The sequence below is a fragment of the Mixophyes fleayi genome, chromosome 10 (assembly GCF_038048845.1).
Source record: "Mixophyes fleayi isolate aMixFle1 chromosome 10, aMixFle1.hap1, whole genome shotgun sequence".
NCBI lineage: Eukaryota > Metazoa > Chordata > Amphibia > Anura > Limnodynastidae > Mixophyes > Mixophyes fleayi.
Genome location: NC_134411.1, coordinates 21,610,511 through 21,628,529, shown reverse-complemented (window position 1 = coordinate 21,628,529; position 18,019 = coordinate 21,610,511). Strand labels below are relative to the sequence as shown.

The 18,019-nt window shown below is 38.9% G+C and overlaps 1 protein-coding gene across 3 annotated transcripts in view; it reads left to right on the top strand.

The window, feature by feature from the left end:
- MPPED2 (metallophosphoesterase domain containing 2) overlaps positions 1–18,019 on the top strand; it is a 125,113-nt gene that overhangs the window by 57,745 nt on the left and 49,349 nt on the right. For all 3 annotated transcript variants that reach the window (XM_075188024.1, XM_075188025.1, XM_075188026.1), the window contains exon 4: positions 498–723. In XM_075188024.1, coding sequence (XP_075044125.1) covers positions 498–723 — 226 coding nt within the window. The remainder of the gene's footprint in view (positions 1–497; positions 724–18,019) is intronic.

The following is an 18,019-nucleotide window of genomic DNA, read 5'->3' as shown; positions in this document are numbered from 1 at the left end:
TCAGGTACCGCCCCTGTGGGTTGCCCTGTGGTTGCCTTACGTATAGCCCAGAGGATGGGCGGGTTCTGTGGAATCGGGACTAGTGGCCTAGTGGTTAGCACTTGTGCTTCGCAGCACTGGGGTCATGAGTTTGATTCCTGACCATGGCCTTATCTGTGTGGCGTTTGTATGTTCTCCCTGTGTTTGCATGGGTTTCCTCCCACACTCCAAAAAAACTATACTGGTAGGTTAATTGGCTGCTATCAAAAATTTACCGTAGTCTCTACCTCTCTGTCTGTATGTCTATGTGTGTGTCTATATTAGGGAATTTAGACTGTAAGCTCCAATGGGGCAGGGACTGATGTGAATGAGTTCTCTGTACAGCGCTGCGGAATTAGTGGCGCTATATAAATAAATGATGATGATGAACATAAATGGACTGAAGTGTAGATATGTATAATTAATGAGAAACAACAGCAAGTGAATGATTTATCTTTTTTCTGCTTTCTATCTTCCAGGATCCTTACCGTACGAATATAAAATAGTGATCGCAGGGAATCATGAACTCACTTTTGATAAGGAATTCATGGCCGATCTTGTTAAACAGGATTACTACCGCTTCCCCTCTGTTTCTAAATTGAAACCTGAAGACTTTGATAATGTGCAGTCCCTCATCACTAACAGTATTTACTTGCAAGACTCAGAAGTAACTGTGAAAGGATTCCGAATATATGGTGCACCTTGGTGAGTTTACGCTTGAATTGTTTTTTTTATCCGTTACTAAATTATTGTTCCAGCGTATGGATTATTATTATTGTTGCTATTGATAATATTATTGGTTCCTGCCTTCCCTCGTGCTTAAACTTATCAGCTTCTCTGCAGGCTTGGGGTAGTGCCAGACTGGCATTTTAGACACTTGCACTTTCCCAGCTACAAAAGCGCTGTGGGGGGTATTCAATTGTTAGCGAGGTTTTTTTTGGGGGTTTTTTTTGACCGCGTTAATTCATTTTAATGCTGTTTTTTTTTTTATCACTTTCGAGCAGGTTATCTTTACCCGCAATTCAATTCCATTTTTAACGCTACATTTTTTTTCATCAAACGGTCCTCTAACGCTACAGTAGACGGTCTATTGAAAGTATAGGGTGTGCGAGAGGCAGCCGCGTTAAAAGCTATTCAATTGTTTTTTAACGTGGCGGGTAAAACAGGAAAATATGCTGTTTTATCTCGCACCTCCTTGGGGTGTGTTAAAAATAAAAAAACCTCTGAAAACTATTTGAAATCATGTAATAATGTGGAAAAAAAAGTTAAACTTATGTTTATCACAAATGCCTAAATGGTGCAAGTTGATTTTCTTGTGAAAAAATAATGAAATAAAAAAATAAGTATAATCACTAATTAATTATATTTATGTATGGTTTTTGGTACAAATATGAATGTAGTAATGTGTTTTGACATGGTATAGATGATTGTATGGTAAAAAATATGCTAAAGAAAGTACTGTAATGTAGATATATCAATGTGTAATGCAATCTAGTGTATGCACATGTATGCAAAACCTTTTTTTGTGTTATACATGACAGTGTTAAAACTCCCCTAAAATCTTGCAAACACAATGATTAATGCGCGGGGGGCAGCGTTTCCTTTTTTTCAATTGAATTGCATGAGTTTTCCTGCTACGCTAGATCAAACGGCCGCTATTGCTGTCAAAAATCCGTTGCATGCGTTACAGGGGAGGAGCGTTCCCCCCCCCACCCCCTTCAGTGTGACAGCAAGGGATCGATTAACTGCAGTGACCACCAATGATGGGTTGCCGAAGCTGCCGGCTGCTGCTGTTGTAGTGGATGAATCATAGCTATAGAGGGGAGGTGGATGTTAAAACCAGGAGTGCATCTTTTCATTTACTTTTATCTGTTTCCTGATTCCTCTGACAGACCAGTAAATATGTTAAAATGACTTGGAAATCTTGTCAATATGGGAATATTAATTTAAGTATAAGGTTGAGTTGTTTCTATATAATGCCTAACATGGATTGGGCTCTCATACTTTAGAATCTATATATACAGCGGATAAAATAAGTATTGAACACACCAACATTTTTCCCGGTAAATATATATTTAATGTGGCTATTGAAATTAAATTGACTCCAAATGTCAGCAACAACCCTTGCAATCCACACACGCAAAGAAATCAAACCATAGATGTCCATAAATTAAGTTTTGTGCAATAATGTGAAATGACACAGGGAAGAAGTATTGAACACGTTTCCTAAAATTTATTTAATACTTTGTACAAAAGCCTTTGTTGGTAATGACAGCTTCAAGACACCTCCTGTATGGAGAAACTAGTCTCATGCATTGCTCAGGTATGATTTTGCCCCATTCTTCAACGTAAATAGTCTTCAAATCTTGAAGGTTCCGTGGGCGGCTTCTATGAACTCTGATCTTTAGTTCTTTCCATAGATTTTCAGTTGGATTCAAGTCAGGTGATTGGCTGGGCCATTCTAGCAGCTTTATTTTCTTTCTCTGAAACCACTTGAGAGTGTCCTTGGCTGTGAGTTTGGGATCATTGTCTTGCTGAAATGTCTCCTTGTTTCATCTTCAGCATCCTGGTAGATGGCAGCAGATTTTTATCAAGATTATCTTGGTACATTTTTCCATTCATCCTTCCTTCAAACACATGCAGTATGCCAGTACCGTGTGCAGAAAAACAGCCCCACACCATGATGTTCCCACCTCCAAACTTCACTGTTGGTTTGGTGTTTTTGGGGTGATGTGCAGTGCCATTTCGCCTCCAAACAGGGTGTGTATTACGGCATCCAAAGAGTTAAATTTTTCTCTCATCTGACCACACTATATTCTCCCAGTATTTCACTGGCTTGTCCAAATGTTGTGCAGCAAACTTTAAACGAGCTTTAACATGTTTTTTCTTCAGCAAAGGAGTCTTGCGTGGTGAGCGTGCATACAGGCCATGGCGTTTGCGTGCATTACTTATTGTTTTCCTTGAAACAATTGTACCTGCTAATTTCAGGCCTTTTTGAATGAAGCTCTCCACAAGTGGTCCTTGGTTCTTGGACAACTCTTCTGATAATTTTTTTCACTTTTCTGTCAGAAATCTTGTGAGGTGCACCTGGCCGTGGCCGGTTTATTGTGAAATGATGTTCTGACTACTTTTGAATTATGGCTCCAATAGTGCTCACTGGATCATTCAGCAGTTTAAAGATCCTTCTGTAACCAATGCCATCAGTATGTTTTGCAACAATAAGGTAGCGAAGGTCTTGAGAGAGCTCTTTGCTTTTACTCATCATGAGATGTTTCTTGTGTGACACCTTTGTAATGAGACACCCGTTTATAGGCCATCAGTTGTGGCTGAACCAGCTGGCAGGATTGCTTTCTAATTACTGATAGATTTCAGCTGGTGTCTTGGCTTTCCATGCCTTTTTGCACCTCCCTTTCTTTATGTGTTCAATACTTTTTCCCTGTGTCATTTCACATTATTACACAGAACTTAATTTATGGACATCTATGGTTTGATTCCTTTGCATGTGTGGATCGCAAGGCTATTTGCTGACATTTGGTATAAACTTCATCACAATAGCCACATTAAATATATATTTACTGAGAAAAATGTTGATGTGTTCAATAATTATTTCACCCGCTGTCTGTGTGTGTGTACATGTATATATAATATATATATATATATATATATTTATATATGTTTATATGTGTGTGTATGTATGTGTGTCCATTGAAAGGTTTAGTCGACGACCAAAATTTGTGCACAGATAGAGTACAAGAGAGGAGGGGAAAAGGCTGCAATATGTTCAAAAGTGTGAAACTTTTCTAATGAAATAGATTACAATGTTAATTATATTAACCTATCGTTTGAAAGATGTATTACTCATATTAAAGATTGTTTAGTGTTTTAGTTTGATGTGTTCCATTGCAGTTCTTTGCTAGAGTATTAGATATATGACCTATGTGTCAGTGACTTACAAGATTAGCGTTAGAATGTGCGTTCTAGCACCAAGAGAGGTACTTTAGCTAAGAGATAATGTTTACATGCTCTCAATAATCAGGGACATTGTATTCATATCTTTATTCTTTACAAGTACATTTAGCTATGAGTAAATGCATTTTCTGTGCACATCAGTAAGAACAATAGGCTACCAGTTATCTTTATGGAGTAGACCTATCTTTTACCTCCTCCCATCCAATAATAGCTATTATGCGTCATTAATGCTTAGGGTTGGATTGCAAGTAGAATACAGAACTGGAACACAAAGCACTCGAGTAGAGCTGCCCAAATGTGTTTTTTAAGTGGTTCTCACACAGGTTAGTTGAAAATTTGTGATATATCCCTGAGCTTGTTTGAGCTTAAGTGGCTACATTGTATAGTATTTAGAACTTTTTTCCACATGAACTTGAGCTTTGAACTGTAACAGAACAATGTTCACTGTTCGAACAGTAAAATAAGAAAATTTAAAATACTATAACAGGCATCGTTTAATACTTTATTCAAATTCAAACTTTCTGTGATCCAAAATGGAACTAGCACAAACATAACAATTGTGCCAATAAGTCATTGTGTCAATAATGCATATTTGCATGGCATGTTACACTGATATCTATTGCTTGCCATAGACATTAATATACTACAGTTGATCTATGGCAATTGGCTTAATTTAGTAGTATGGCACGACAATAACATTGGTACCCCATAATGAGTCCTATCAAAATTGATTGGGTCATTTTTGGACATGTTCGTAAATCCGATCTGCATATGACCTATAGATGGCCTCTGTTGGAATGTTCAGCTTCAACAGGTCAAATAAACTCTGGATCTCATCCACTTTGGCCACATAATTGGACATTTATCCTGTTGTCCGGTACTGTGTCCGGCTTATCTATTGGATCTATTGCCTACTGTACGATCCTGCTTCCATTATATCCAGCTGGTCATCTTGATGGACGAATGACCAAAATCTGTCCAATTTGGTCTCCCACATGTGATGAAATAGTAAAATAATGGTGAATAATGGGATTTGCATGCCTGTGGCCAGCTTCATTTTTAAATTAAATGGCATGAAAATAAAATTACCATTATTTTAACAAACAAAAACCATGTCTGGCATTTGGAAATTGCCCCTTGACCACCAATCCATGCCCGTATTTGACCAAACCACACACATTTATTTTCTGTGAAACTACATTATTTTACAGTAGGACGCGCCGCTTTTAGTTGCTGAAAATCATAACTATCCTGGGGCTTTAGGACTGTTGCAGATATGGAAAAACCCACCTAATATGTAAAAAAAATAATTATGTTCTTGCCTGTAACTTAGGTATATTTTTGTAATCTTTTTTTTGTTAAATATTTAGTAAATTGTGTTTTATAAATAGCCAAGTCACCCGAGTGTTTCCTAGGTAATCACTCTCCACGTTGGTCCTTTTTTAATATTTCCCAGTAGGTTATAATAAATGTGTATGAGCTGGGTCTAATTATAAGTTACATTTTAACCACATTGTCGAGTGTCTGGAAGCCTTTGTTCTCTGCGCGTAGAAAAATGATCAATTTAAACATGCAATTAAACCAGCAATTGGAAACTAACCCAAAGTGTACAGGGAGTTACATGTGTTTTGGAGTAAAGGTCACTGTGACCAAATTGCTTTTTTTATGAAATGTCATGTTGCCTTCTAGGTTCACAGCCAAGTATGCAAATCTTGTAAGAACCTCGTGGCAGGTCTACTCCGTAACCTTTCTCTGTGTTAGTGGTTCTGAGCGACAGTCGCTAACATTCTATACAGTCACATGGGGTGAATAGCACATCAGTCCTATAACCTGTTATGAGCGTTTTGTCGCTATCCAATAACGATTGTCGAATCTCGATTTGTGTTTCCAACGCACAAAGATTTATTCTCAAAAAGTAGCAGAATATATTCAAGCAAATTAATAATAAGTACAGCCGTTACTTATCGCAGGCGTTCTGGATCCAGTGTACAGTCATTCAGTCCTGAAGTCTGTGGTCTAGGTGACTGAACAATAGATGAGGAGCTGCTGCTTTTATGCAAACAGAGATACGGTAAAACAATGCAAAGGTGTGGCTTGCTTCTATTGGTCCAGGCATCAGGAGGGTCCAGGGGGTTGCAGATCATAGGCTAGTTTAAGCTCAGCAATCCAAAGGAGGGGGTCATCTCTCCAGGGGGATGAGCTCTGATCTTCCCGCCAAGATTACTAATCCTAATAGTCCATAATTCCTTAACATTAATAACTTGCGTATGCGCTCTGCGATCCCTTCGCAGAGTGAACCGGACAGTCGCAAATGTGAATGGGATTAGTTTGATACCACACATGATATGATTCCTTCAACGTGTACCATATGTTTTACTGATATGCATATAACTTATACTATTACACATAAATACTACTATTTTTCGACATAAATGACTATGTGTTGCAACTACCATTAATGTGTACTATTTTACAAGTGTGCGTGTTTGTGCGAATGTATGTAAAAGACTAAATACTGTTGTTGCCACGTGTTGCAGCTGCGTACGCCCTTTCACGCCGTAGCGTACCGTACGCATCTTTTCAAACAAAGACAACCAAGTTTGTTCGATTTTAATTGAAATGACTTTATCCAATTTGCTGACTTCAACAAACCCACACCACCCTTTACCAAATTGGACAAACGAAAGCAAATTAATTGTTGCGATCTTTATACTGCCACTTGCTTAAAGCTATAAATACCAGTATGCCCTGCCAAGTGCTGGCATGGCATGCTGGTACTTGTAGTTCCACAGGCATCCTAGCTCTGCTTTAAATATGGTGGTCACCATCCAACCTTCTTAACTCTGTTTCTGCCCTGTTAATAACATTGCTGCTGAGTGCCATTATTTTTGGCTGTGGCGGTGAAGAACCGCTCTTGTGGCAACCTGCGATGGATGTAAATAACTTCTTGTGGGTGTCCCAATATCTCTAAATTTGTGAAGGGATTAGATTAGCTTCTGAAAAATAAAGTAAAAATAATAATTGTCTAGGCCATTCAGGGATAACTAACTTTATCTCAGATTATATCCATTTTCTGATCGCGCGGTATCCCACCGACTCCAGTTCATGGCGTGTACTCCACCAGAAACATTAAGCATGTTCCTTATACCGTCTTCTTTTAAATACTTCCCTGGCGCATGAAGCAGAATAGTAGTGTATACTGAGATTTGGATCCGGGAATAGAAAAGTAGGTAAACCTTAGCAATCTGAAAAGAAATCTACCGAAGGTGACATTTCTGGCTGTTTTGGCATCAACACCAAACAACCAGATCCATAACAGTTTGGCCACACACATGGATGACTGGTTGATCAGGTGCCAGGCAAAACTACGATATTTCAAGTTTTTGATCTGACAATGGAATTTATTAGTCAACCTTGTTTGATGCCAATGCTAATTAAATCTGTTCCAATTTGTATTTGTGTATAGTGAGTGCTTTGGAGCAAGACACCCAGTACTGTTGTTGGTCAATTTGCTAAAGCTTACCAATCTGGTCAGCAAGAATTGCACCATGTATCTGTAACGTTTGTTATCATATGTGTCCGTTACATCATTGTGAGTTTTTTTTTTACTGGACAGGCAAACCCCGCCAAGCTTTTATTACAGACGGGCTCTGGTATCGTTTTGACGCAGATTAGCGAAACATTTTAGACAAATGTTTTGACCTTCCTCAACAAGGAAAATACTTAATTTAAACTAAATATTAATCATATATTGTAAAATGGTAGCCACTGAAAAGACTTTTTACAGCAGTGGTCAGGGAACAGGGGTAAATTACCCCAAATGGGGTAAAAACGAAATTTCTGGGGGTAATGCTGCTGATTCACATGCTGTCAGTTGGATTGTAGACCCATTTAAATGTGAAATTGCTGTTGTACCAGAAGAGCCTCAAGGGTTGGCAGAGGCACTTCTTGAGCTTCGATGCAATAATGAAGCACGTATTGCATTTGAAAACAAAGCAGATCTGTCATATTTTTGGATGTCAACAGCTGCAAAGGCATTCAAAATTGCACATGAGGAAGCAGTCAAAAAGTTGCTGCCTTTTGCAACAACCTACCTTTGCGAACAAGGATTTTCCACTCTAACGAACATAAAAACAAGGCAGAAAAATCGATTGGACGCTGAAGACTGTATCCAAATTGCTCTGACATCAAAATGCCCCAATATTGATGCTCTCGTATCAAAAATGAAACAACATCATTTCTCCAAAACCTGAAGTTTTGAAGTTGAAGCTTTCAAAGAAATTTTGAATAGATTCAATAAAATGTTGAATTCCAATAATTAATAATATATCATTTCCTTCCTTTCAAATCAAGGGGGTAACGTCGGCGTATCTAAATATATTTGGGGGTAAAGGTAAAAAAGTTCCCTGACCCCTGTTTTACAGTATGTTGCTGATTCATAAACCACAATGTATTATTTAAAATACCGTATATACTCGTGTATAAGCCGAGTTTTTCAGCATACTTTTGTATGCTGAAAAAGGGCACTCGGCTTATACACGGGTGAACTTACCTGGTGTCCGGTCCCTGGCTGTCAACTTCTGCATATGCGTTCCAACAACAGGAAGTTCGGCATTTGGAACGCAAACTTGCGTTCCAAATGCCGAACTTCCTGTTGTTGGAACGCATATGCGTTCCACTGCCGGGTAGGTAACAAAAAATCTCACCCTATGTCCGCTTCCACCTGTAGTCAGGAATAACGGCATAGCGGCATCTTTTGGACACTGCCTTCTCCATTCATCTGTCTTGATCTCAGCAGCGGCAGCTCACTATACTGATGTTCCCCACGGCTGACAGGTAAGCAGATAATGCAGTTCGGCTGCGCTGATTGTGTTAAAACAATCAGAGCGGCCAGACAGGATTCTCTGCCTGTCTGTCAGCCGTGGGGAACATCAGTATAGTGAGCTGCCGCTGCTGAGATCAAGACAGATGAATGGAGAAGGCAGTGTCCAAAAGATGCCGCTATGCCGTTATTCCTGACTACAGGTGGAAGCGGACATAGGTTTGGAGACACTAGATATTGCTATCATAGAACAACTGTATGCTGCTAAGATATTCTATAAAAACGCATCATATGCACAGTATGCATTGAAAGCCTGCCTCTCTCTCTCTCCCTCTCCCTCTCCCTCTCCCTCTCCCTCTCCCTCTCCCTCTCCCTCTCCCTCTCCCTCTCCCTCTCCCTCTCCCTCTCCCTCTCCCTCTCTCTCTCTCTCTCTCTCTCTCTCTCTCTCTTTATATCCCTACCCCTTTATTTAAGTTAGTTTGTACCCAATGATTTCATAATCATTTATGAATGTTCCTTGTCATCTAGCTAGAAATGATTTCATAGATTGAACCTATCATTTTCATTTAGGTTTTTAATTTAGCGCTCTTTTCCACCCTAGGCTTATACTCGAGTCAATAAGTTTTCCCAGTTTTATGTAGTAAAATTAGGTGCCTCGGCTTATATTCGGGTCCACTTATACTCGAGTATATACGGTATGCGTTTTATTTATTTTTTTTCTTTTATATCACAGAACAACTTTAGTTAAAGGCTCCAATTGTCACATCCAGGTAGAGAATGAATAGAAGCTCATTGAGTTATTGGCATACGGGTTTGAAATGCTTTTAAGGCATTTCAGCTTAATTCTTAAATAGCTTGTAGAAGTCACTGAAGGTAGGGGCAGGAGTAATGGCTTTTGGTAATTCAGCTTCCATTTTACTATGTGACTGAAAGGCTAAAAGCTATTTGAGTGCTTTGGAATGTTAGTTTCTCAGATAGTGGATCCTCTGATGGAAACACCATCCTGAGTGTGCTGAAAATGGTTCGTTATTTCAGGTTAATTTGGGTGAGGCTGCAGCTCACCCCATTTAATGTTACTAAAGCGACAGACTACCTGGAAAGAACACAAAGCATGTAAGGAGCTACATTGTGTATTATTCACTGCGCGGATCATAGCAGTAGAGGAGAAGCTGTAAAACAGTTTGATGTGTTCTTGGGTTAAGGACAAACTAGAAAAAGAAACTGAAAGTGAGAGAGAATCGACTGGTGCAGCTGGTGGTTTTTAATACTCTGTATAACAAGGTCAAAATCAAATTATGGAATATATATATATGGCAACATATGTAACAATCAGAGTATAAAAAAAAAATACTGCACTATCTTATCCATATCGGTGTCATTTTTTTTTTCCATCATCTATTAGTCTTTTGCTGACTTGCATTTGTACCTCTTGTTTCGCAAACCCTTTAGCTTGATTTGCTCCTAACTTCCTGATGAAGCTTCCTGGTGCAGTACAATATGGGGATTTTTTTTTCTCCTCACTCTGATATGATACATTTTGGGTAACTTGATTGACTGGGTCATGTTAACGACTCTTGTTTCGTTTTCATGTATCTTTCTTTTTAATTGTTTATGTTCCTTTTCCTTGGTTGGATTAGCCTGGATTACCTGCTCTAGTTACATAGAAGTTCTCTCAAGCATGGAGTCCTGGCAATAGGGACTATCGTTTCAGATGTTTATCTCTGTAGATTACACATAAATATTTACACTACAGAGAGTATAAATATTAACATTTATATAGGCCAGCAATTGCGGTTGTTTCTATGATATAACATTTATTAAATGATTATTGCTACATAGTAGGCTGTTTCTAAGTGTTCTCTTATTGGGGTGGGCGATGGATCCTGTTCTCTCAAAGAGATATCAATATGAAAAGCTCACATGTTCTGCAAAAGGTTAAATGACAGCTAGAATCTGATTGGTTGCCATAGGCAACATCTCCTTTTTTTTCAAACCCGCTGGAAAGCTCTCAGCTTGATACATTTACCCCCAGGAAATGTTACGACAAGAAACGTTAAGACATCTTACTTTGTCTTAAATGGGAACTTCATCCAACTGCACATATCTTTTGTCACATGTTTAAAGAGGTTGGTCCTTGACAACTAACTGCACGAACCACCCTCTTCCTTATTGCTTTCTGAATGATGCTTTCAACAGGCTGTCAACAAGGACAGCCAGTCACAAGACAGTAATGATTGGATTGATGCTGTCTAGTGAAGTCATCCGTTACAGTGGTTCAGGGTAGAGGAAGATTCCTGGTCATCGGTCTTCTTTATTTATTGTAAAATATTTACTATAACTTGACGTCTCGTTGTAGTAGCTAAAAAAAAAAAGTTTGGAAAAGGGTCAATTACACAACATGTTTAAGTGGAATTTCATTGATAATTCCACTTTCACGTGTGCTCTATTTCTGAATATTACATTTGTGTTTAAACGTAATATTACTGCGGCACATGGTTAGCATTGCTGCATCAAAGCACTGGGGTCCTGGGTTCGAATCCAGGCAGGGTGGAGTTTGAATGTTCTCCCCATGTTCGCCTGCGTTACCTCCGGGTGCTCCGGTTAACTCCCACAGACCAAAAACATACTGATGGGCTCATTGGTTTCTGACTAAATGGACCTATGTTTGTGTGTATGTGTGTGTGTGTGTTTTCTAGGGAAGTTAGACTGTCAGCTCCCCAGGGGGCAGAGACTGTTGCGATTGATGCCATCATTTCTGTACAGCGCTGCATAATATGATTGGAGCTATATAAATAAATGATGTTAATATCCTAATAAAATGCATTTTTGGTTGAAACAGACATTGGTTGCATGACGGGAGGCGTCCTTCCTTTCACAGACAGAACGGCTGCACATGTTATGAAGTAAACCTTTCAGTCTGTTGCCTCTGTCTCTGGAATAAGACTGTATATATAGGAATGCCGGCAGTCTTGCTCAATTTCTTATCTCTTAACCTATTTGGCGCCACGGTGGCTCTATAGCCCTGCAAATCTGGTCTGTATTTGGAGCGTGTGTTTCCATTAAGGAAGCTCCTCACAATTTTCTTTTTTGTCTCAACTTTAATCAACATGCCCCCCCCCCCCCCCCCCCCCATAAAAATAAAATAAAATCCCAAAAGTTTCTTTGAAGCAGTGGGCTTGTTAAATGTGTCGAAATGAAGGCTGGCTTTCTGTGAGCTCCTCAAAGATTTCTATTGAATTGAAAGAGACCTCTGAGATCAATCATTGTTCAATCATTACTTCTCTGCAAGTCCTGTTGTTTTATATCAGCCTGCTATGAATTCCATTAAGTTTGTGTTCTCTCCCTGCTGTTAAAAAAAAAAAATACATATAGTTATTGTATAGACCCATTAGTCATGGCAGTGAATTGTTAGGCTGTGGAGGAAACCTTTTCCTCCATAGAACGCCATGTGCCGAGTGTCTGTCTCTATGAGAAGAGAGCAGCCTACAGAATATATATGGAGCTCTGGTTTTGCTGTGTTTGTGTGTGTGTGTGTGTGTGTGTGTGTGTGTGTGTGTGTGTGTGTGTGTATGCCAACATATGTAACAATCAGAGTATACAAAAAAAAAATACTGCATCAATGTAATTTTATTTTTTATCATCTATTACATAAAGCAGTCTTTTGCTGACTTGCAGAATTTGCATTTGTACCTCTTGTTTTCGCAAACTCTTGTTTTCCAGGTATTAATTTGCATCCTTTAGCTTGATTTGCTCCTAACTTCCTGATGAAGCTTCCTGGTGCAGTGCAATATGGGAATTTTATTCACCTGCACTATCTCCTCACTCTGATATGATACATTTTGGGTAACTTGATTGACTGAGTCACTTTAACGACTCCTGTTTCGTTTTCATGTATCTTTTTCTTTTTATTTTTTTATGTTCCTTTTCTTTGGTTGGATTAGTCTGCATTACCTGCTCTAGTTACATAGAAGTTTCCTGAAGCATGGAGTCCTGGCAATAGGGACCATCGTTTCAGATGTTTATCTCTGTAGATTACACATAAATATTTACACTACAGTATAAATATAAACATTTATATAGACCAGCAATTGCGGTTGTTTCTATAATATAACATTTATTAAGTGATTATTGATGCATAGTAGGCTGTTTCTAAGTGTTCTCTTATTGGGATGGGTGATGGATCCTGTTCTCTTTAAAGAGATATCACTATGAACAGCTCACATGTTCTGCAAAAGGTTAAATGATCGCTAGAATCTGATTGGTTGCTATAGGCAACATCTCCACTTTTCAAACCCGCTGGAAAACTCTCAGCTTGATACATTTTTTTGCAGTTAGGATAATGCCCTAAATCTAGAGATGTGGGTTCAGCTATATGTTTTTTGCCCCCTCCGTTCTGTCTTCCAGGGCAGTCAGTAAACATAATGTACACGTCTGCTAGACTGGCATCCTGAACTCGCTTATTGTCTGTAGAGGTGGAAAGCGTTCTGGCTATTTCAACGGAAACTAATTCTTTGTTCACCATACGTTCGATCAGAGTAAACACTGATGTCCCAGTGCCTTTTTGCTGGAGGGATGAGAGGGGATCATTGTGGAAGTATTAATAGTAGAGGTATTAACAGCAGTGAAAATGTGTATATAGGGTAGGGCTAACAACCCTTTTGACATTTTGCAGTTGAATTTTACAGCAACTAAAAGACAAAAAAATAAATATATATATAATATACACACACTATATGGACAAAAGTATTCTAGGGCATTATCCTAACTGCATCTGATATAGGGCAAAAATCTAAAATTGCAAGGCAGAGCATGACCATTTGTTGTGACATCCGTGGCCTTGTCCTTGTGTACAAATCTACCAATCTTTGTCTGGTACAGATCATTTATAGTGCTTTAGAGATTTAGCTAACCAATCGAACAAGCTCTGAGTTTGCACTGGAGCAAGAGAAATCAGCACCATCCTCTGCGATGTCTGATATTATACTGGACATATATTTCATTACATGCATATTATTATTATTACTACTATTTATTTATATAGCACCACTAATTCCGCAGCGCTGTACTCGCTCACATAAGTCCCTGCCCCATTGGGGCTTACAGTCTAAATTCCCTAACACACACACACACAAGGGTCAATTTATTAGCAGCCAATTAACCTACTATTATGTTTTTGGAGTGTGGGAGGAAACTGGAGCACCCGGAGGAAACCCACGCAAACATAGGGAGAACATACAAACACTTCACAGATAAGGCCATGGTTGGGAATTGAACTCATGACCCCATTGCTGTAAGGCAGAAGTGCTAACCACTTAGCCACCGTGTTGCCCATGCATATTAATATATCTGAAATATAAGGATATGTATGTCCAGAATTTACCACTTCCGTCATCTTGGGGAACTTTGACATTGTGAATGCTGAAGTCTGCATGCAGAAGAGAAAGATTCTTCCTTATAAAATAACTGCATATTTATACTAATTTATAGTATATTATATGATTAACTATAGTGGAAGAGGCATTTTTAAATTCATAATTTTATTACTTCTAAGTATTCATTTTAGAAGTAATGCACAATATGATATACTCATATACTGGAGTGATCTAATATTAGATTCAGTAATGTAATTGGAGGGGGGCAGAGAATAAGGTTGTGGACACACGGTATGCAATCTACTGGTGTAGAAACTGACGCTGCTGTTGTAATAAACGTTTTGGTAATAGATCAGAACCTTTTCATTGAGTTACATTATTGGTGGCCCATCAGAAAGCTTTCAGGAATTAATGTAACAGCTTCCGTCTTGCAATTTAGTGCCATTTACAGAGCGAAAATAATTCTTACTCAAACCTTTTATTACTCTGTTTTGTGATACTGCTTGTTAGGTCCCAGTGTCCCTTTTTATGTCTTTTATGTAATGGCTGTAAATCTAGTTTGTGGATCTCTGAATTACTGTTTTCATGTATTAATTTGTGTCCTCTAAGTACCGTACTTAAAGTGTACAGCACGAATAGCAAATATGTTGTTCCCCAAACACATTCAATACGATGATGATCTACATTCATTGTATCATATCTACCAGCTGTCCCTACTTTCCAGAGACTGTCCCAGTTTTTAATGCTGCACTACCACCCAAGTGGTAAACTTTTCTTTTTTTTGCACATGGAAATGTCCCTGGTTTTTAATATTTACAATGTGCATAGTACAATTATTATTGTTTTGTATATTGGGTGCAGTTCTTACTATTCATTCTTGTTCTTTGAGCTCTATGACTTAGTATTTATACAACAAGAGCATTGAAAATGCAAGTAAATGACATAATAAGTTCAAAAGCATATAATACTAAGAATTCTAGTACTTCAATGTCTTCCAAGGCTAGACCGTATCATACATCAGGTGCTGAGATTTCTGCAGCAAAGGGGCTTGAAAATGATTTTAAAATGTTGGCAACTGGCAAACCCCTGTTTTACATTTTGCAGGGGACAAGCAAGGAAAAATATGTGTTAAAATGTAAGTCTCAAAAAAACAAAATAAAATCGGGCAACGCAGGAGGCGATTTGACCATTCGTTAGGATTTGCTCCAACATGTAACATGTATACACATGGGGAACTTTCCATGTAAAATCACCTATGTACAGTAAAGTCAAATGTTAATTTGAGAAAGGAAAAAAAAAATTGTCGTTATCTATATAATTATGTCCAATCCTATATACTGCACATACAGGGTTTTGCAATTTACCAGTTACTGCAGTGTGTTATTCATAGGCTCATTCGGTAGCTGGAAACTGGTGAGTAATGTTACCCTCGTCCATTAATCAGGGTCTCTGTGGCTAGTTTTGCACCTCGTTACCCGTGTACAACATAGGGACCCTTTAGTTAGACCTCCTGTTGCCTCTGCCCTCTACCCTCTCCTTAGCGCTGTTTCCCATGCAGATAGCATTTTATAACATCCATTGTCCTCGCTCACAGGCCTGCTAGTCAAATTTATTTTTACCTTTTCATTGCAATATTTTTCACACCTTATCATGTGATATTTATACATGCATACTTGCTGTCATTGGTACTCCTATACTGCAGCCATCATATTTTGATTTATTAAATGCTAAAATGTGTGTGTTTGTCCTATTTTTTTTATTTGCTTGGGTATATACCATTTTGTTTATCCATTTTTATTTTCTGAAAGCGTGATTGGCCACTAGTGGTCACATGTTCTCCTCCTTTCCTAGGTGCTTGGCAACGGCAGTCTATCACTACTTCATCATCATCATCCCATACCTGCCTACTCTCCCGGATTTCCTGGGAGGCTCCCAAAATTCGGGGAGTCCTCCCGGACTCCTATAAATAGTAGGCAAACCTCCCAATTCATTGAAATTCACAACATTGAATGGGGGGGGGGGCCTTAATCGTGTCATTAAGGGCTGCCCCCACTATTCAGTGCTGTGAATTTTGGCATTTTATAATGGGGGCAGGGCTATGGTGACTCGACCACACCATGCCCCCTCTTACCCTCTCCCGGGGGAGAAGTTTTGAATGTTGGCATGAATGCGTCATCAACATATATTTATATAGCACCAGCAGATTCCGTAGCACTTTACAATTGGGAACAAACAGTAATACAACAATACTGGGTAGTACATACATACATAGGGGTAAGAAGGCCCCCTGCTCACAAGCTTACAATCCATGGGCGAATGTTGTTTTTACGCCCTAGCAGTGGTTTGGGGCAGTTATTCAAATGGGGGAGGGTTATAAATACTGTGTGTGCCTCACTGCATAGGTACTTGGGTAAAGATAATCAATACCCCACCTAAACATTTTGTTTTGTTTATTAAAAACACTAATTTTGCTTCATTAAAGTCATTCTGACTGTTGAGGGCAAGTGTTTATTTTTATTTTTTTCCTCTTGAAATATAGTAGCTGTTTTTTTGTTTGTTTTGTTTTCGTTTGTTTGCTTTTTTGAGTGTTTATTTAGTTGAATTGACAGACTTGTTTATGTTGATTATTTTGTCTAAATAAAGTAATACTGAGTGAACAAGAGTCCTAGAAAAAGACATGTAGCATCAGCAGAAATCAGATGCAAATAGAATGCAAATGAGTCGTGAATATGTGTCCCCACTCACTTTGTTTTCCTTTGTTAGTGGCGGGAAATTATATCATGCTTATTTAAGATCATGCTTTAGATCTACGGCAGGGGACTGCGGAAACGCTATGCCCAGTGCTGCATGCACTAAAATTAGCTGTATTTCTTTGCTTCTCTTTGGTGAATTTTTTTTTTTTTTTTAGTTCATTTTTTTTCCAGGTAATAATAAAAGTATTATTAATATTAATTATTTATTTATAAGGCGCCATAGATGCCGGATCGCCGAATACAGGTGCAAGTCACAAATAGATGAGGTAAGTAGAACAGATGAGTGTGACTAATGCTATGGGGATACAGAGTGCAGCAAAAGACGTGACAGGACGTACGAGGGAGTTAGACAGCAGACAGTCATGGGATAATAGCTAGAGAGGGTCCTGAGCATGAGAGCTTACATTCTAGAGGGAGGGGTGGTGAGAGTCAATAGGACCAACTGGGAGAAGATGGAGATGGCAGACGAGGAAGAGGAGGAGGTGATGGATAGAATAGTTAGGAGGTGGTAGGGATAGGCGAGAATGAAAAGGTTTTGAGTGAGCGCTTAAAGGACTGAAGGTTGGGGGAGAGTCGAGTGAGATGGGTTAAGGGCAGCATGTATCATTCCTAGGGGTATATTTACTAAACTGCGGGTTTGAAAAAGTGGAGATGTTGCCTATAGCAACCAATCAGATTCTAGTTATCATTTATTTAGTACAATCTACAAAATGATAACTAGAATCTGATTGGTTGCTATAGGCAACATCTCCACTTTTTCAAACCCACAGTTTAGTAAATATACCCCCTAAACTTAGTTGGGGGTGGGAGACACCAAAAATTCTCACACAGAGTGCAGTTAGACCTGGGGCCGGGTCTGCCTAGCACAGTGGCAGTCTCTTGGATCAACAATACACTTTAACCACATATCTCATACATTTAGTGTCATGTGCTGAGTGCAGCCTCTCTGTTCTCTAGAAGCTGGTTGCCTTGGTGATGTCTCTGGGTATAGTAAATGGACATGCAGAACACTGGTGACTGATACTTACCACAGTGTTTATCTGCTTTCCTGTTTGTTAGCCCAGAGCAGACAACTTTCTTAAACA